General features: G+C 53.8%; 3 protein-coding genes across 3 annotated transcripts; 2 read left to right on the forward strand and 1 right to left on the reverse strand.

The window, feature by feature from the left end:
• The first annotated feature begins 383 nt into the window (after window positions 1–383).
• HER10_EVM0008874 (RNA recognition domain-containing protein) lies at window positions 384–4,204 on the forward strand. Its single transcript, XM_035478382.1, has one exon. The coding sequence runs from the start codon at window positions 844–846 to the stop codon at window positions 4,126–4,128; it is 3,285 nt and encodes a 1,094-aa protein (XP_035331693.1). The 5' UTR covers window positions 384–843; the 3' UTR covers window positions 4,129–4,204.
• A 59-nt stretch (window positions 4,205–4,263) lies between these two features.
• Window positions 4,264–10,620, reverse strand: HER10_EVM0011315 (helicase associated domain-containing protein). Its single transcript, XM_035480750.1, has 5 exons — window positions 8,828–10,620; window positions 8,075–8,762; window positions 5,321–8,023; window positions 5,185–5,260; window positions 4,264–5,118 (listed from the first exon to the last, which is right to left on the reverse strand). The coding sequence occupies exons 1-5, from the start codon at window positions 9,573–9,575 to the stop codon at window positions 4,876–4,878; spliced, it is 4,458 nt and encodes a 1,485-aa protein (XP_035331843.1). The 5' UTR covers window positions 9,576–10,620; the 3' UTR covers window positions 4,264–4,875.
• Window positions 10,621–11,599: 979 nt separating this feature from the next.
• HER10_EVM0003644 (uncharacterized protein) lies at window positions 11,600–20,094 on the forward strand. The gene is made up of 3 exons (XM_035473311.1): window positions 11,600–12,001; window positions 12,110–19,458; window positions 19,514–20,094. The coding sequence occupies exons 1-3, from the start codon at window positions 11,866–11,868 to the stop codon at window positions 20,057–20,059; spliced, it is 8,031 nt and encodes a 2,676-aa protein (XP_035331366.1). The 5' UTR covers window positions 11,600–11,865; the 3' UTR covers window positions 20,060–20,094.
• Window positions 20,095–20,109: the final 15 nt, after the last annotated feature.

A 20,109-nucleotide genomic window follows, 5' to 3' on the forward strand; every position in this document is an offset into this window, starting at 1 on the left:
AAGGTACACATCGGCAGGTTTAGCAGTACAGTAGAGTAACCAGTCAGTATCGACACTGAGCTTACTCGACTTTGGAATGCCACAACCTTCGTATCATGTGGAAATGTAGAGAATGAACCAGATGACAACTCACTAAATGAGGATAATGGAGACTTTCCTCCCAAAAGAAGATTTTGTGACTGCCAGTTGCAGCTCCAAGTGCCACTAGCGCTCCTTCTCGTTCTTGTCATTTTTTTCGCCGTAGGTACCTGAGGTACCCGTGTACTTGCCGACAACGCCTACCCCAACCAATGAACGTACCTGCTGTAGTGTTTTGCTCACAGCCTGGTAGGTACCAAGCAAAGACGGAAAGAAAAAAAAAAGGGGAGAGAGCAAGGCGGCCGGGCTGAATAGACATTGCTTGCCTACGTGCCCGCCCCGTCTCGTACCGGCGCAAAGGTTTCCATTTTGCTGTTGACCACGTTGTAATTTTCAATCAGTTCTCGTCGTTGCTGCTGGCCAACACTGTATATTTCCTTTTTCGAGGAACTCGAGCCGCAGTCTGTGTCGCTGCCGCTACCGCGATTTCAATTCTTCGATTGCGAATCCTCATTGTTGCTAGCAGCTTCCGAAGCTCGTACACGCGCCGACCGTCCAAGCTTGACTTTTCTTCAACAAAACTCGTCGTCCACGTTCCCGTTGACAAACCACGCCCACGTCCCTTCGTCGCCGCCGTCGGCATCGCATCATCCTCAATTCTACACCCTCGGTGCATGAGTCTGGCGCAAGCGAACGACTGAACCACACCCTTGACGACTGCTCCTCCCATGATTCGTCTGTTGACGACCTCACGATTTCTGCAAGATGGCGACCCTGCCGGTAGGGGAGGACAAATGGTTGGATTACGTCGCTGAGAACAGTCGACACGCCAACGACCTAGAGAAGCGCGTTCATGTCATCGAACTGTTCAAACATGCCGTCGAGGCCGAACCCAACAGCGTCAAAGTCTGGCGCGCATACTGCGATTACTTTTGGTCCCTTTATGTCGACAGTCAGTCTTACGAAGCAGGATGGCCCGACGAGGAACGCCGCATGGGCTGCGAGCTCTTTTCTCTCAACGCCGCCCTCTCGCTATGGCAGCAAGGCTACGAGGCCATCCTATTCCGAATCAACGACAGTCACGAACTTTGGAACCGATGGATATCCCTGGAAAGTGGGCTGCTCGCACGCTCGCGCACCGCCGAGGGAATCCGCCGCATCACGTTCCTCTACACCGATCGACTGCAGGTTCCACATGTAACCCGCGACAGTACCATGCAAGACTTTTCCGAGTTTCTATCGACCTATAATAAGGCTGCCTGGGAGGAGACAATGCAGGGCATTACTGCAAACCCAAAATCACAAGAGGCCAAGAAGTTAACCGAGGATCGTGACGACTACGAATTCAAGCTGCGCCAAGCGTCCCGTGAGGGCAAGGAAGAAGTTTACCGCAATCTCCTCAGAGAATATCTAGAGTGGGAGTGCGCTCAGAGCAAGAGAAGCAACAAGCAGGCAGAGGCTACGGGTGACCTCTGCCGGGGACTTTACGCCAGAGCCTTGACAGGCACCTTTGCCTTCGACGATACCACGTGGAATGAATACGTCCGCTTTCTATCTACCTCTGGGACATATGCACAGTCGCCCCAGGGCATGGTTGATGTTTTGCGTCGGGCTGTTGACCACTGCCCGTGGTCAGGGGCCATTTGGTCGCGCTACATCCTAACCGCTGAAGACGCCAAGCTCCCCTTCAACGAGATCGAGCAGATTAAACACAAGGCGACGAGCAACTCTGAGCTTTATAAGAATGGCATGACGGCGCTCATCGATATGTACGCGGCCTGGTGCGGGTTTCTCAAGCGAAAGGCAATGGATCTGAATGCAACCGACGAGGACGTCGATGTCGCTGATATGGGCTTGCGCGCTGCACTTGAATCTCTTGAGGAGGCCAAACATCGTTACAGCGATAGCTACAGAGGCGATCCTAATTTCCGTCTGGAGCGCATTTACATTCAGTATTTGACCGAGAAGAAACGCAATGTCGACGAAGCGAGAAGCGAATGGCACAAGCTGGCCGAAAAGCAGCTATATGCTGATAGCTATGACTTCTGGCTGAACTACTACCTTTGGGAAATGATGGTTTTTGCCGCCAACGGCAAAGACCGCAGCCCTACACCGTCCACTGCGGCGATTGGCTTGAGAGTGCCGTCGGTGGCTACAGCTGTCCTCGGAAGGGCCATCAAGCGTAAGAGCTTAGACTGGCCCGAGAGGGTCATTGACGTTTACGTCCAGCACTGCAACGACTACGAGCTCCCCAGTACGGTTCGCATTGCTATTGATACGGTCTACGAATCCCGCAAGGAGGTCGCCAAGCGGCGAGAGAGAGAGGCAGCCCAAGCCGCCGAGTACTATGCTGCTCAGCAAGAACAGCAAAATGCCTACGCAGCTCAAGCGGTGGATGATGACGCGTCTTCCAGCTCCAAGAGGAAGCGGGAAGCGGAGACTGATACAGCCGATGAGACTACCAACAAACGACCCAGAAGTGAGGCCACAGAGGCCGAGACAGCCTTGAAGAATCAGAGCCTCAAAAGGGATCGAGAGAACACTTCAGTTCTCGTTAGCAACCTTCCTGCGGAGACAACCAAGACCAAAATACGCCAATACTTCAAAGAGTACGGCCACATTGTCGACGTTACGGACCCTGCCATTGACCCTTCAGACAACACCCAGACGGTCATGGTAGAATTCAGGACCCCGGAGGAGGCTCAATCGGCTCTGCTCCGAGACGGAAAATACTTCGGACCGGCCCAAATCAACGTCAAACCCGGAACTGATCTGACCCTCTTCGTCACCAACTACCCGCCCACAGCAGACAAGGCTTACATCGCAAACCTCTTCAAGGGTTGCGGCGAGATACTGAGTATCAGGATGCCTAGCTTGAAGGGTAACGTTCGCCGACGCTTCAGCTACGTGACATTTCGCGATCGTTCGGCTTCTGCTAAAGCAACTGCAAAGCATGGCACTCTTCTCGATGGCAAGTTCAAATTATCTGCCATGTACTCTGATCCGTCCCGTGCGAAGAAGCGTGATGGCGCTATCGAGGAAGGCAGAGAACTTCACGTTACCAATCTCGACCCTGCGGCCAGCGAGGATGACGTCCATAAGGTTTTCGAGAAATACGGAACTGTGAAGCGCGTCAGCATCCCGAAAAACATGGCAGGTAAAGGCCATGGAGCAGCCTACGTTGAAATGGGAACCAAGGAGGAGGCCGAGAAGGCTGCTTCTGGGCTGAACAACGTCAACTTCCGCGGCAACGTCATCGCCGTACAAGTGTCAACACCTAGCATCTACAAGAGGTCAGCGGCTGTTTCAAAAGAGGGCGCATCTCCGGCGCCAAGTCGAGACGACGATGGAGACGCGACGATGGGAGACAGCAACGGTGATGCGACTGGCCCTCAAGGCGGGCCAAGTCGCGCCGAGATCGCCTCACGGACCATCGCGCTTTTAGATATCCCAGACACGGTCAACGACGCGCGGGTGAAGGAAATTGTTGAGAAGGTGGGGGGCTTCAAGAGCTTCGTTCTCCAGCCTAGTCATGGTGGCGCCAAGATCGAGTTCGAAGACGAACCAAGTGCCGGTCGCGCCATGCTCCAGCTTGACGGCCATGTTTTGGATGGTCGCAAGTTGCGAACCGGATCCGTCGAGGAGCTGAAACGGGCAAAAGGTGAATTCCGGACAGAAAAGATTGTGTACGGTACTGGCGGCAAGAAGCAGACTGACAAGACTGTGGCACCGAAGAAGGCTGGGACCGGCCCTGCCTTTATCCCTCCTTCCACGGCTGTCAAGCGGCCAGTCTTGGGCGGTGCCAAGAGGGGAGGATTGGGGTTTATGCCCAAGGCTTTGAGCGTGAGAGAGGGTGGCCCTGCCGCAAATTCACAACCAGAATCCAAAGTCAATGGCGCTGGTGTGGAAACAGAGACTCGGAAACCGATGAAGAGCAATGCCGACTTCAAGGCCCTGCTTATGTCTACAACTACTACAACTAATGCGTCCAAGGAAGGAGAAGGTGCGGGGGAAAATGGCAGTGGTCAGGTCGCGGAAGACCGTCATTAATTACGGCGTTTATGGGAAAATGGTATTATGACTCTTGCATTTGAGTAGGAGTCCTGGCAAACACAGAAACACACACACACTTATACATATCTTATCATGCCTCAACATCAAAGGGGTTAATATCAAGTGCCTAATGCCCTGTCATCTAATAATTCGACTGACTTGTTCCCCAGCTAGCCTAGGTTCCGTACTTGCGTCTTACTTGATCTGTCTGCTGCACAAGCCATCCCTGGTGGTCTGGAACCTTCCACTGATGTACTGTTGCAAGAGGCAGAGTGTGCTTTGCTGAGTGAGGCTAACGAGACACAAGTACGAGCGTCGGTTGTTGGCTTGACAATCACATGTAGCCAGTCATAGTCCACCGTACACAAGGCACAGCTGTAGCTCTTTTCAGTGTGCTTGCTGCCTTCCCTTAATGGCTTTCGGTGAAACAGTGCCAGCGATCTTGGCCTCGCGGCCTCCTCAAGGACTGTATCTAGCAATGGACATGCCATCTCATCCAACTTTGGCTGCTTTGACTCTTCAAACGACTCCCCAGATGAAAAGATGCATGGCCATAGGCGTCGTACAATGTACCGCCCTACTGTATACAAGACATCAGCTAGCAAAAAAATCTCCTGGGCCTACAAGGGCAAAAACATCTTGACAGGACAATGCACAAGGCTGCTTGCTTCCTTTCACCCCTACAGAAGGACGGCCCCCGCCTAGACGGTTATCGTCCTAGGACAAGCGAATGCTGCAAACATTCTATGTTTTGCTGACACTCGCAGTCATGTCCCTTTCTTTATTGGCCTCCTGCGAGAATATCTTTTGCCAGATGGCCAACCATCTTTCGTGCTGCGCCGACGGCAGTTTGCCGGGCTGCTTGAAGGAGCGAGTGAGGAGCTCACGAAGCCTGGTACGGAGGACCTTGATAACGAGCATCGTCTTCCAGTCGGGCAGGGCAAAGCGGCAGCGGTTGCCGTCGAGGACGAGCACACCGGAGAACATCTGTGTGGGGGAAAGATGAATTAGTTCATGAAATTGAGCTTCAAGCTTGGCAAGGGAGATACTCACGTCGGCTCGGACGTCACCACACAGGAGAGCAATGGCAAAGGGGTCGGCCACCGTCGTCTCATGCGCATGATAAACACTGCTGGTCTGTTAGCTTCTGGCTAATGCACTTTGTAGGCTGAACAACAAGGAAACTTGCCTTTTCGATTGCATGATGTGGTAATACGACAGCCACTTGAGCTCATTGTGTCCCTTGTTGACAGAGGATGGGTGAAGACTGATTGACTGGTTGTTACTGATATTGCGTAGGCCTCGGGCTCCCGGGCTTTCCCGCACCAGGAGTTTGGGATAGAAGCTCCATGTGATGACTGCTGTGGTGATGGCATCGTTTTCGCTATTAATGCTCACGCGTTGGGGAATGTCGAAGAAGCTCTGGTTGCGTCGTCCTCCTCTTGAGTTGGAGCCGTAGCGTACTCTATTGAGCGCTCTTCTCTCCTCGTCAGTCAGCATGAGGAAGCCAGAGTCTGCAACCGAGACTAGCAGCTGACCCTTGAGGTCTTCAATGTTGGCCAAGGTCTGCTGGCTGAGGAAATTCTTGCGACAGAATTGGAAGTCCTTGCCACCAGAAGCGGTGTTCGATTGGCATACGCGCTTCCATGCGAGGTAGGCATTGTAGACGGTAAGGAGATCTGAATCGCCTCTGCGGAAGCCCTTGCGGACAAGGTCGGCCTGAGCTCGCTGACCGAATGGTGCCGTGAATGGCGATTTGGAGGATAGGATGGCGGCTACTGTGATGGCCATATCCAAGCATTTGAAGATCGCACCCATCAAGATGAGCTTGCCAAGGAAGACATCCAGAGGTAACCTGGCTAGTTGATTACCCAGAGGCGTCAGGTCCTCGGCAGGCGTCAAGGCTCTGACATCAATGAGGGCATCCACAGCGCGGCGGATGTTCTTGGCCGAGGGCGGATCCAAGGCTTCGCTCAGCGTCTCCTCGATGCCGCCGATCTTGCAGATCTTGACGCGGATCGCCAAGTCTTGCAGCGAAAGCCGCAGCATCTCGGGAGTTTGCTGGTCGCTCATGACAGCATCGTGCCGGTGCTTTGTAAACATGTGGAAGCAGAGGCCCTCCTGGACACGTCCGGCTCGCCCGCGGCGCTGCTTTGCGTTGGCGCGGGAGATGAAGGTGTCAATGAGGCGGGAGAGCTGTCTTCTCTCGTCGAACCTCATCTCGCGATGCTTACCCGTGTCGATGACGCAGGTCACGTCAGGGATCGTGATACCGGTTTCGGCAATGTTGGTTGCTAGCACGATCTTGCGCACGCCGGGAGGTGGCACGAGGAAAGCAGCTTCCTGGTCCTCGGTCGCGATGGTGGAGTGCAGCGGGTAGATGAGCCAGTCACGCGCAAACGAAGGGTCACCGGAGAGCAGGTCGTTCAGGGTCCGGATTTCTGCGATACCCGGAAGGAAGACTAAGATCGCCTTGCTGTAGGGGATGTACTCGGGCGCGGAGGCGACCTTGGCAATCAGCTGTACAATCAGGTCAAAGTCGATTCGATATTCGTCCATCTGGGCAAGGCTGTTCCTGGTCTTGGCGGAGTAGGCTGAAAGATCAGCTCCGACTGTGGACTTGGGTCCTTCGGGTTCCGCCTCAACAGCATCATCGTCGAGATCAACCATCTTCTCTTGAGGGTTCTGGCCAACGGTGTAACCGGTTGTTTCAATGGCATCCTCCAGGTACTTGACTTGAACGGGGAATGTACGTCCGGGAACTGTTAGAACAGGCGCTCCGCCGAGGTAGTTGGAGAAACGCTCGGCGTCGACTGTGGCTGACATGAGAACCACCTTCAGATCCTTGCGTCTCAGCATCAGCTTCTTCAAGATGATGAGCAAGAAATCACTGTCAATGGACCTCTCGTGAACCTCGTCCAGGACCAGATGAGTGACCTCCCGGAGATCATTCGAACCTTCCAGCATTCGCATGACGATACCTGTAGTCGCAAAGACTAGCCGGGTCTCGCGAGAGGTATTGGCTTCGAGACGGATGGAGTAGCCTACCAATGACCTGGGCGTGCCTAGATCATTACGGCCCTCGCCCAGCTCTTCACTGACTCTGCGAGCCAACGAGATGGCCGAGATTCGACGCGGCTCAGTGCAAAAGATCTTGCATGGCTTACCCTGGGCCAACTGGTGCTCCAAGAGGAAGGCCGGCACCTGGGTACTCTTGCCACAACCAGTCTCTCCGCAGATAATGACGACTTGCTCTCTGTCCACGGCATCCGTGACTTGCTGTTTGAAATTCCACATGGGAAGCTGCATGCGGGATTGGAGCATGGTTTGATACCTAGGAGTGTTGATCTTCTGAGCCCAAATATTTTGATAATATTCAGGGCCGTTGGACAAACGCTTGGCGGCCTCTTGAGCTGCCTCGTCCTTGTTGTCGTTCTGATTGCGGGCAGCGGCCCTTCCCCTGAAAGCGTTGGGGAGAATGACGCCATCCTCCAGTTCCTGATCCTGTCTTTGGCGCACAAGAGCTCGTAACTCTCTAATTGCCTCTCGGTCCTTGGAGTCCAGCTGGCTTTTTCTGGCTTCTGCAAGCTCATCCCATAGCTCACGCCATACATGAGGCAACCTCATTCCAACCTTCTCTTCCTTTGCTGAGGTGCCGAAGATGTGGAACAAGGCCCATGTTGCGACGTACGCTTCCGACTGTTTCTTGTCGGGAGTGGCGATGGACTTCATGCTAAAGCTGAAGCTTGACGGAATGTTGACGACGTCAACTGTATCGTCCTGAGATGCGAATGGGACCTCCTGGGGCTTTGCCCAGGTAATGAAGACAGAGTGACGGTTAGCAAAAGGAACTTCTGAAATAAGGCGGTAGTTGATCCTCGTGGAGGCGTCCCTGCAACAAAGTCAGCATAGGTATCAAGCATCAGTGACTAAAAGGCCATACCTCGCTCTGCAGGCCTCTTCCAAAGCCCGCATAGGGGAGACACCGGTCCATTTTCCGAAATCCCGAATGGTTATCTTGACGCCGTCTGTGCCGTTAAGCACCGTGCTTGATTTGCCTGTAGCGTCTACTTCGGTGACAGGCAGATTGGCAAAGAGGTCACCAAGACCGCCATCGTCATCATCGTGGTTCTGGGCCAAAATCTCAGCAGCGATACGCTCGGCCTCGTCGTTGATGTCTCCATCAGAAGATCCAGCTGCTTCGGCGACCGCCTTTGGCGGCTCCTTCTCCTTTTCCTCCTGGGCCTGTTGCTTTTTCGCGGCTGCAAACTCCTTCTCCAAGACCACCTTCTTGGTCTTCCATTCTTGCTCCGCAGCAAACTTGTCGAACAGGACGTCCTTCTCGATTCTCACAATCTTGGCGCGGAGCTCAGCTTGCAGATCTGCCCCGTCGCTTGCCTCAGATGTGTTGCTGTTCTGCTTTCGTTTTCCTTGTTGACTTTTCTCAAGCTCAAATAATTTGATCTTTGTTTCGAGATAAACAGGAACTAGCTCGTCCGGCTCAATGTCAATGTCGCAGGTCACCACGGCCTTCTTCTTGTTGCCACTTTTGGATGCTTGACCAGGCCTTTGGCGTCCATCAGGTACAGGAGTTGTGGCCCCCGAAGGCAAGGGGCTCTCAGCCGGTGTATCTGATGAGTCTGGTCAGTTCTGCTTGTCTGGCGAGGGCCTTGAATATCACAAAATCGAAGCTTACCTAACTGTCTAATGCTTCTGTTCCCTCGACCCTCGTAATCAGGCAACTCATCACTTGGACACTCTCTCGCCAGCCAGTCGAGGGCTTCTTCAAGACCCCAAAGGCTATCCTTGGTGAAAGATGGAATATTGGGCGCAATGTCGAGAATGTGCCGCATCACAGCTTGAACTCGTTCCTCTGGAAAGCCAACACTAGCGAGTGTCTGTTGAAGTGTCCATAGCTTGATGGTCATATCCTCTTCCGGCAGCAACTTTCCATTCGCAGAGGTCTCTGTAGATACACTTGACGATGCAAAGCGGCTCTCGGCTTGAATCAGATCAAGAACCTGGTCCATCAACTCCTGAGGCAACCATTTCCTCGAGTTGACAGTGTCGGCTTGGCCTCTGAGCAGGCGGCGATCAGTCTCAAGCCTGGTGCGCTGGCGTTGAGCATCCCGCTTGGTCTTTTGAGCATACTTTTCCACCATGAGCTGCAATTCAGACTCGTCAAGTTGCTTTTCAAACTCCTCGGGGCTCAGTTCCGCCTTGGCAGCTTTGTCACCAGCACCATTGGTGGAAGACTGAGGATTAGTTGACGGGGCATCCGATTTGGAACTAGCATCAGGAGCGGCAGTGGCAGCCCGGGCCGCAGCAGCGGCATCGGCTCCTTCAGCGGGTTCGGTCCGAGGCTTGGATGATGCAACGGAGGTGGTGGCGAAGCCTCTGGCCGGGTTGGCGGCGGGCTTCTTCTTCTTCTTGGCACCGGCCATGATAAAGTCGGTAGGGTGAAGCTGAAGAAGGAGGAGGAGGAGGTATCAGTTGCGACTAGCAACCGGTCCGAGTTTTGTGAGTCTGCAAAATGTCGAAAGCAAGATTGGTGGCGTCCAAAAATCCGAGTGTGAGGGCTGCTTAGTGAGAAGCAAACAGTTTGGGGTATGAGTTCAGGTTGGAAAATCAGTCGAAGAAACGGGAAGGACTGGAGAGGGAGCCGAGCCGAGAGGCGAAGGCGGAGACGGAGGCGGAAAATGAAGGGTCCAAGGACGGGAAGGGGGCGGTAGGAAGGCAAAGACTGGTGAAGCAGCCGGAGATGGCGTTGAATCCTCCTGAAGTCCTATCATGAGTGAGCAAGAACATATGATTGAGTGTGTGAGGCAAGTGAGCGCAAACCAAGCACACTCCAGGATGAAGGTGAAAATAATTACCTGGTAGCTTGGTGTGTGAGGCGATTTGAGTGTGGAAGAGTAGGCAGGCAAGGTAGAGTGATGTCAACGGTGTGGCTGGGCTCCTTGCATTGTCAGGGTTGATAAATGGCCCTGGCAGAATTGCTTTGCAAGAGACGGGGCGAAGGCGAGGTAAGGTAGTGAGTGCAACGCGTAAAGCACCTCAGTGAGTGGGTGTTTGTGAGTGAGTGAGCCCAAAGAGAGTGTGTCTCTGCCGCAAAGTCGGGTGCCTGCCTGGCACACTGGGCGCCAAATTCTGGATGGAGTGACAGGCCGTCGGCGGTGTTGGGAATTGGTAAGGCCAAGGTGGATTTGAGGTGGATAAAACGTGGTCTACGCTACCATGTCTGGCTGGATCCACGAAATAGTAGAGGACGGGATGGATGATGATGATGATGATGATGATATACTTTGAGGAGATACTCTGGTAAGTAGACGGGTAGGCAGCAGGTGTCTCCGGTGGCTTTTGAGCTGATACCGGTTCCTCTCCACCTACTGTTCAGTACCTTAGGTATGCTGCACTGCACTTGGCTTCTAATCCAGATAAGGTAGGTCGCGACATGCAAAGGGAATGATTTTGCGCCCAAGGCCAAACCGAAGAACAATCACCGATGAAAGTCTGGAAGATGCTCAGGTCCCATCAGGTAAGGTACTAAATGGTGGGGAATCCAGCAAAACCTACCTACCCAACCGACCTTAATAAGTCAGGCAGTACGTAGGACGGTAGGAGTAAGACTGGGCAGTTTTCTGTGGAGAATAAGGTACTTTCCTCTCTTTTCCATTGTGGCTAGAGTGTGAAAGACGGGAAAATTCAGTATTTCCCCCTTCTTTGAGTCAGACCGGTCTGTAACAATCCCCCCTACTTCTATGGCTCCCTAGCAGATACCTACCTAGTCATTGCCTTGAGCTAGGGCTTCATGGGAGCTGCCCCTGCGTCACCAGTCAAGGTTCCTAGAGAGCTCCAGCACTATGAACCGTGCCCGTGGTGGCAGAGAAGTGAGAAATGCATTGCCTGCATTACAAGACGAGTGATTGTATGATGGTTCGGGGGAACCTAGAGACGGCCAAATTTATCTTCGTCGAGAGCTGAGCCTACCGAAATGGAGATTGTATCATAACCTTACCTCAGGTCATCTCTAATAATGGAAGCAAACGAACGCATGGCGATTGGTGAGTCTGGATGAGCCATCATGAGTGATCATAGCCGTTGGTCAAGCACCTCTGCCCCGCCACGACGAGCTGGAACCTCCCACCTACATTAGGTAGCTGCTGCGTACCTAGGTATTAAAGGGCAGGTACTCCGTACTTTGTACATATCTGAGGTGGGATAACTGATATCATGGTCACCGCCTGCCTCATATGGATCATCGACCCCTCCACCCCATTCGATTCAGTCGCCGGGCCACACAACCCTACCTTCCTCAAGTACCTGAACCTCAGGTACCTCCTCCGTCAAGCTGCGTTCGGCAGAAAAAGTATTCCCACTGGACTGAGGTTTAAGGTGGGCGGCACAACTGCAAATAATCCCAGCCCAGTGCTAAAGTACCTGTAAAGTGACCTGACCTGACCCTATCCGCTTGCGCCGTACCCAACTGCTTCAACGTCTACTTCGAGGTACCAGTCTCTCCGCTGCCTGACAATTTGTGCCAACGGCGAACCTCTCGTTTGTTTCTGCCTCTCAGTTCACTTCATCACCAACTCACTCCTCTGCTCCACTCGACGTCGTCTTCCCCCCGATACGCATACGAAATCCGACGACGACCCTTCTCCTGCTTGTCGACCGTTCAGCTGGGCGACTTGCCCCCAATGCTGCCTTCTGTCCGCCCTTAATCCCGCCAAAATGACTGAAGTCGTCGCCAATGGCTCTAGCTCTGGCTCTGTCGATTTCGCTGCCACGAGATCCGCCTTGACTTCCTCCTCAACCTCGACAAGAATAGCTCATTTGCGCATTCTTGAGGAAAGGTTATCCAACGCCGGTACGAACTCTTGTTTGCGCCCTTGCCCTCCGTGACGTTCCTGTCACGGCCACCGCGCATATCACCTCTCCAAGACAGGATGCTGAATCTATCTTCTTGTTGCTACAGACACCGACGCGGCATCTACCCGCAAGCTTGTCCAGCTACTATTCTGGACTCATGCCTTTTACACCGACCGACCCTCGCGACTCGCTGTTCAGAAATGCCTTTCCGCCATCCTGGACAAGGGCCTTGAGCCTGATGTCCTTAGTGCCTTCGTCGCTGCGTTGCGCGCAGAGTCACAGAAACCTGGCATCGCCGCGAGCAATGCCTTTGTTCTCGTCGAATGGTGCAGTTTGCTCATGCAGCACTTTGCAAAGACCTCCAATTGGGACAAGTTCGCTTCTCAGATTCTCCTGAGTGTTGCGGATGCTCTGGACAAGTGTCTTCAACCCGCCGCCAAGGGTGGCATGGCCCATTCTGCCATAATTGTCACCCGGCGAGGACTGCGCAAGCTCTTCTCGAAGCACCAAAACCCCGAGAAGGCCCTCAAAGATGCTGTCCAACTCCTGGCGGCCAAGGCCGCGCAGCCTTCCGCAGCGAAAGCACCTCTTCTGGGCATCATCGCTGGCGTCAGTTCGAGAATCGCTGCCATCAAGCCAGCCCTCGAGGCCCAGAAGTCTCAGTATTTCAATTTCTACGTCAGAGAAATAATTGGTTCACGCACGGCACTACCGGCCCACGTAGCGTCCGGCCTCCAGGACTTCTTCCTCGACTTCGTCACTCTTGAAGAACTCACCAAGGAGATCATCCCACCTCTCGAGAAGGGTTTGCTCAGGGCCCCTGAGATTGTTTTGAGCGATGTTCTCATCCCCTTGATCGGCTGCCTTCCCAAGGACTACGACCTTTCCCAAATCTTGGTCGGCAACTTGCTGAAACCCATCCTCTCGAATGTGAAGTCCAGCAACGTTATTACTCGTACTGGAGCAGTCAAGGCTTTCAACGCCCTTGCTGCCCGGAGCCACGAGGAAAAGGCACTCGAAAAGATCTCAGAGGAGATTGTAGGGCCGGTCAAGGGTGGCAAGCTGGCATCGGTAGACCACAGAATCCTTCACTGCGAAATGCTAGAGGCAATTCCGCTATCCCACACTACCGCCGACAAGATTGCAACGGCTCTGGCGGCCGTCTCAGCCAAGGAAGGAAACGAAGCCGCCCTCGTTGTTGAGACATCGGCTCTCGCAAGATCGGCCGGCTACTTACTCCAAAATGACGTTGAAGTGGCCAAGCCGGTCATTGACGCATGCCTGAAGGGTATTTCCGACAAGAAGTTTCCCACACGGCGCATCTGGCTTCTGCGCGTCGGTGAGATTTACAACCTGGCTTCGGTCTCTGGCAATCTCTCAGCAAACGCCGTCAAGTTTGCCGAAGCTACTGTACCCAAGCTTCTCGATACCTACAACGAGATTGTCGCCAATCCCCTGGTTGCAGCTCAAAACAACCTTACGGTTGGCGCCTTCATCGCTACCACCCTTACGTCGTGGTCGCAGCAATCCAATGTGTCATCAGCGCTCAAGTCAGCACTTGCCAAAGTCTCCGTTACCGGACAGTGTCTCGCCCTCGAACCGAAGCCCTCGTTCTTGCTCAATCCCCGTGTATACGGCAAAATCACAGCCGAAGACGAGCTTACTTGGTTCTCCCGAGCTTTGGCGGCCGCTGCGGAGCACCTATCCGAGAAGACACCGAAGCCCGTTGCCGTGGCCTGGGCCGAGGCCTTCATTTACGCCATTGTGGCCTCTGTAGCTACCCCCAAGACGAGACAGATCGCGTCAGATAGTCTGACCAAGGTTTATGTCGCCAGACCTGCCCTTGTTTCGCAGGCCATCGTGAGCGGCATCTGGCACTGGCTCCAAACTCTGGAAAGCGGTGACAAGGATAGCGCGGCTATCTTGTCCAAAACCGACAAATCGAACCTTCATCTTGTTCTTCGTGCCATATGTGTCAACTCAAAGGGCCTGCCAGAAGACTCACAGAACTCTGTGCGAGAGGCCGTAGATCAACAGCTCTGCTCACTGCTCGTACTCGCCAGACAGGAGCTTGTTCCCCGCACAAGCTGGATTGAACTTTGTTTGCGCGTTGAAAGAGATCCCGGAGAACTGGCACGCCAAATTGAGAGTGACCTGCTGCAGGAGATTTCAGAGAGGACCTCTATCGACCAGAAATCAGAGGCAGTGAAGCAAGCGGCCTGCAACGCCGCGGCAGAACTTGCCTTTGTATCTCCAGATACCATGACCAGCAAGATTGTCGAGATTATACGCCGAGATCTGGAACCCGAGGAACTGCGCACCATCGGTCCGGTCGAAGCTGCTATCTTCCGAACCCCCGAGGGAACTGCTTTCGTGGATGTCCTCGCGAAAAAGGCACAGACAACCGTACCCGACAAGAACAATAAGGACTACGATATTCTGAAGTGGGAGGCTGAGTTGAGATCGCAATTGGCCCAGAAAAAGGGCCAACAAAAGAAGCTTACTGCCGAGGAAACAGCAAAGGTCAATGCTCAGCTGAAGAAGGAGGCCGGAATCCGCGACACGGTTCGTCGTATCGAGGGAAGACTCCTACGCGGCATTGGCATCATTCAGAGTCTTGCAACCGGACCCCCAACCGAGTCCGCTCTTTGGATTGGACCTGCTGTCAAGGCTCTTCTGGACGTCATTGACGCTGGTGCTGGTCTTCTCACAGGCGATGCTGCTCCCCTGGCTTATCTGGCATGCTCAGACCGTACCACCAGCCGCCTTGGTCCCATGAGACCTTTCGTCGGAGTGGCCACCTTGCGCGCTTGTGAGGTTAGTGCCCTACCCGAGCACTACAAGGAAGAGCCCGTCGACGTACTCGTCACTCGAGTGCTCTACCGACTGCGCTTTGCCGGCGAGCAACGTCCTTTCGATACGGTGTCTCTCATCTACGCCCTTCCCCTAGTGTTTACCGTTCTCGCAAGCGGAGGCTTCGGTTCATCTGCTGACGATCGAGATGCTCAACTTGTTCTCGCCATCGAGTTTCTCTCCTTCCATACGAATATCTGCGAAGACCCGGCAACGCCTCGCTTGGAGGTTATATCCTCTCTGATAATGGCCATGCAGCAGTATACTCAGCATTACAAGATCATCAAGGATTGCTTCGCTGACATGTGCCGATGCGTTGCCCCTAACATGACATCCGAGGAAATCGCCGCCCTGGCTAAGGGATCCATCGTTCCTCAAGTCAGCGTGAGAACCGCTGTACTGCAGGCTATCAGTTCCGAAGTTGATATGAGCGAATCCAACTTCTCCAACGAAATTTGGATCGCATGTCACGACGACATCGAAGAGAATGTGGAGCTTGGTCGTGAGATCTGGGAAGAAAGTGGCTTCGCCCTGTCTGAAGAGGTTCCAGCCAAGATGCTCGTCTACTTGGATAGTGTTGACGGTCAGCTCCGTAGAGCCGCAGCCCGGGCCTTGGCTGAAGCCTGCAAGGCACACAACTCGACGCTGGAGCCTATCTTGGAGTCTCTGAAAGCCTCATACACCGAGCTCGCCAAACCGCGTGTTCCTCAGTTGGATGAATATGGCATGCCTAAGAAAACCAATCTGGCAGATCCTTGGGAATCGCGCCACGGCATTGGATCTGCTTTCAAGGAGTTGGCCCCTCACATGGCGAAGCAGCAGCTTGATCCTTTCTTTGAATTCTTGATTGAGACCGGGCCTTTGGGTGACCAGAACGCGAACGTCCGTGGCGAGATGCTAGATGCAGCCATCCACGCCATTGATCTGCATGGCAAGGGAATGGTTGACAAGTTGATGAAGGTATTCGAGCGTACGCTCGAAGGTCCGGATAAGAATACCGAAGCGTCAGACCGTGTCAACGAGGCTGTCATCATCATGTATGGTGCGCTTGCGCGTCACTTGAACCCGGGTGATTCAAAACTTCCTGTGGTCATCGACAGACTGCTGGCGACCTTGAGCACGCCTTCCGAGACCGTGCAGTATGCCATCGCTGATTGCCTGCCACCTTTAGTCCGGGCTTACGGAGACAAGTCATCCAAGTACTTCGCTCAGGTCCTTGAGACCCTATTGACTTCAAAGAAGTATGCCGAGCAGCGTGGTGCTGCTTATGGTCTTGCCGGCCTCGTTCAGGGTCGTGGCATTTCGTCACTCAAAGACCAGCGTATTATGATGACACTGAGGGGTGCCATGGAAAACAAAAAGGAGCCGAACCAGAGAGAAGCCGCCCTCCTAGCTTACGAGCTTCTTTCCACCATCCTAGGTCGTCTCTTCGAACCCTACGTCATTCAAATCGTTCCTCAGCTCCTTACTGGCTTTGGTGACGCCAACGCCAACGTTCGAGACTCCTGCCTGGCAGCAGCAAAGGCCTGTTTCGGCAAGCTGAGCTCATATGGTGTCAAGAAGATCCTTCCTACCCTACTCAACGGTTTGGACGATGACCAATGGCGTAGTAAAAAGGGAGCCTGCGACCTGCTGGGAGCCATGGCTTATCTTGACCCCAACCAACTGGCGCAGAGTTTGCCCGATATTATCCCCCCTCTCACTGGTGTTCTCAACGACAGTCACAAGGAGGTCCGCTCGGGTGCCAACAAGAGCTTGAAGAGATTCGGCGAGGTAATCAGTAACCCTGAGATCAAGGGTCTTGTCGACATCCTTCTCAAGGCGCTCAGCGACCCCACTAGATACACGGATGATGCCTTGGATTCTCTGATCAAGGTCCAATTCGTGCACTACTTGGATGCTCCGTCACTGGCGCTGGTCACAAGAATCTTGCAACGTGGTTTGGGCGACCGTTCAAACACGAAGCGCAAAGCAGCCCAAGTCATTGGCAGTCTTGCGCATCTCACTGAGAGAAAAGACTTGGTCTCGCATTTGCCAATCCTTGTTGCCGGACTCAAGCTTGCCATCGTCGATCCAGTGCCCACAACTCGTGCCACCGCATCAAGAGCTTTGGGATCGCTTGTGGAGAAGCTAGGAGAAGATGCCCTGCCGGATCTCATCCCCGGCCTTATGCAAACCCTCAAGGCAGACAACGGCGCTGGCGACCGTCTCGGTTCCGCCCAAGCTCTCAGCGAGGTCCTCGCAGGTTTGGGTACCACCAGACTCGAAGAGACTCTGCCGACCATTCTGCAAAACGTCGAGTCGACCAAGCCGGCTGTTCGCGAAGGCTTCATGTCCCTCTTCATCTTTCTCCCTGTTTGCTTTGGCAACAGCTTTGCAAACTACTTGGGCAGAATCATTCCGCCCATTTTGTCTGGTCTTGCTGATGATGTGGAATCTATCCGCGAGACTGCTCTTCGTGCAGGTCGTCTCCTTGTCAAGAACTTTGCTGTTCGCGCTGTTGATCTGCTACTTCCAGAGCTTGAACGCGGCTTGGCCGATGACAGCTACCGCATTCGTCTTAGCTCAGTCGAGCTTGTCGGTGACCTTCTCTTCAATCTTACAGGTATCAGTGGCAAGGCTGAGGATGAAGAGGAGGACGAGGAGAGCGCTAGAGAGGCAGGAGCATCACTCCGCGAGGTCCTCGGCGAAGAAAAGAGAAACAAGATTCTCTCTGCTCTCTATGTTTGCCGCTGCGATACCGCCAACGCCGTCCGCTCCGCTGCCGTTGCTGTGTGGAAGGCCTTGGTTTCCAGCCCGCGCATTCTTAAGGAGTTGGTGCCGACGCTTACTCAACTCATCATCAAGCGTTTGGGAAGCTCCAACATGGAGCATAAGGTCATTGCTAGCAATGCCCTTGGCGAATTGATCCGCAAAGCCGGTGATGGTGTCCTCTCCACCCTGCTGCCTACTCTTGAGGAGGGATTGCAAACCTCCACCGACACAGACGCGAAGCAGGGCATTTGCCTTGCCCTCAAGGAACTCATTGCCTCGGCATCAGAGGATGCCTTGGAGGACCACGAGAAGACGCTCATCTCTGTCGTCAGAACAGCCCTCACTGACTCAGATGCTGATGTTAGAGAGGCTGCCGCAGAAGCCTTCGATTCTCTCCAGCAGATCCTGGGCAAGAGAGCTGTGGACCAGGTGCTTCCATACCTGCTCAACCTACTTCGCTCCGATGAGAACGCCGACAACGCCTTGTCAGCCCTGCTTACCCTCCTCACTGAGACGACTCGCTCAAACATCATTCTTCCCAACCTTATCCCTACACTTATTACCCCTCCCATCTCTGCGTTCAACGCCAAGGCTCTCGCTTCCTTGTCGAGGGTGGCCGGTGCTGCTATGAACCGCCGCCTGCCCAACATCATCAACTCACTGATGGAAAATATCATTACCTGCGAGGACGAGGCTTTGCGAGAGGATCTCGAGACGTCTTTCGATACTGTGATCCTGTCCATCGACGAGTATGACGGACTCAATACCGTCATGAACGTACTACTTCAGCTCACGAAACACGACGATCACCGAAGACGTGCAGCGACGACCCGCCACCTGGGCAAGTTCTTTGCCGCTGGCGAAGTGGATTATTCGCGCTACAATCAAGATATTGTCCGGTCGCTTCTCATCTCCTTCGATGATAGGGACGCAAGCGTTGTCAAGGGTGCCTGGGCTGCACTTAGCGAGTTCACCAAAAAGCTCAAGAAGGAAGAGATGGAGGGCCTGGTTATTTCCACCAGACAAACTCTCCAGCAGGTTGGTGTGGCCGGCGCGAACTTGCCCGGGTTCGAGCTCCCCAAGGGTATCAACGCCATCCTGCCCATCTTCCTGCAGGGTCTTATGAATGGCACGCCGGAGCAGAGAACACAGGCAGCTCTGGCCATCTCCGATATCGTCGACCGGACAAGCGAGGCTTCGCTGAAGCCGTTTGTTACACAAATAACAGGTCCACTCATTCGTGTTGTTTCCGAAAGGTCTACAGACGTCAAGTCTGCCATTTTATTGACTCTCAACAACCTCTTGGAAAAGATGCCTGCGGCACTGAAGCCATTCTTGCCTCAGCTTCAGCGCACCTTCGCCAAGTCTCTTGCAGACACATCGAGCGAGGTCCTCAGAGCCCGCGCGGCCAAGGCGTTGGGTACTCTTATCAAGTACACGCCACGTATCGATCCGCTAATTGCCGAGCTCGTCACTGGCTCCAAGACATCAGACCCCGGTGTCAAAACGGCTATGCTCAGCGCACTTTACGAAGTCATTAGCAAAGCTGGCGCCAACATGGGCGAAACTTCGCGAACCGCCGTTTTGGGTCTCATTGACATGGATACCGACGAGAGGGACGATGCTATGACAATCACAAACGCCAAGCTGCTTGGAGCACTGATTAAGAATGTTCCCGAGGAGGCTGCCAATGGGTTGCTTAAGAACAGAGTTGTGACCAGCCACTGGAGTCACTCTTCAGCACTGGCGCTGAACGCAGTGCTCGTGGAGTCTCCGAAGAGTCTTCTTGAAAGTCCTCTCGCGGACGACTTGCCCGACCTTCTTGGCCAGGGCATGTCCCACAAGAACGTAAGTAATTCGTTGTGATGTCCTCTAAGTGACGCAAAACTAAATCATGTCACAGCCTTACATTGCTGACAACGTCATCCTCGCCACGGGCAAATATCTCCTTTCAGATTCGACAAAGTCTTTCGACTCTAACAAGAAGATTTTTGAGGCACTCGCCAACACGATTCAGCCGGGAGGCCCTGTCGACTCGCGCCGACTTGCTCTGGTTATTGTCCGCACAATGAGCCGCGTGGACATGGACATGGTCAGGCCGCATGTTGCTGCGCTTGCAGGTCCCATCTTTGCCAGTGTCAGGGATCCTGTTATTCCGGTCAAGCTGGCCGCCGAAGCTGCGTTTGTGGCTTTGTTCAATGTGGTGGATGATGAGACACGGGTCTTTGACAAGTACGTCGAAAGTGCCAATCTGCCGCCGAACACCAAGAGGAGCATGCAGGATTACTTCAAGCGCGTCACGATGCGGCTGGGTGCCCAAGCACGTGAGCGGAGAGAGGCTGAGGGTGGCCAAGGGGGCCTGGGTCTGTCTAACGACGAAGTCGAGGATGAGAAGGAGATCTGGAGCGTTGGTAAGGTCGATGTTGGTGAGGATGTGTTTGGCAAGTAGATTGGGCATGATGGTTGTAGTAAAAGGAAGGGGCAAACATTGAAATTTAA

This window comes from Colletotrichum scovillei (genome assembly GCF_011075155.1).
Source record: "Colletotrichum scovillei strain TJNH1 chromosome Unknown Contig00007, whole genome shotgun sequence".
NCBI lineage: Eukaryota > Fungi > Ascomycota > Sordariomycetes > Glomerellales > Glomerellaceae > Colletotrichum > Colletotrichum scovillei.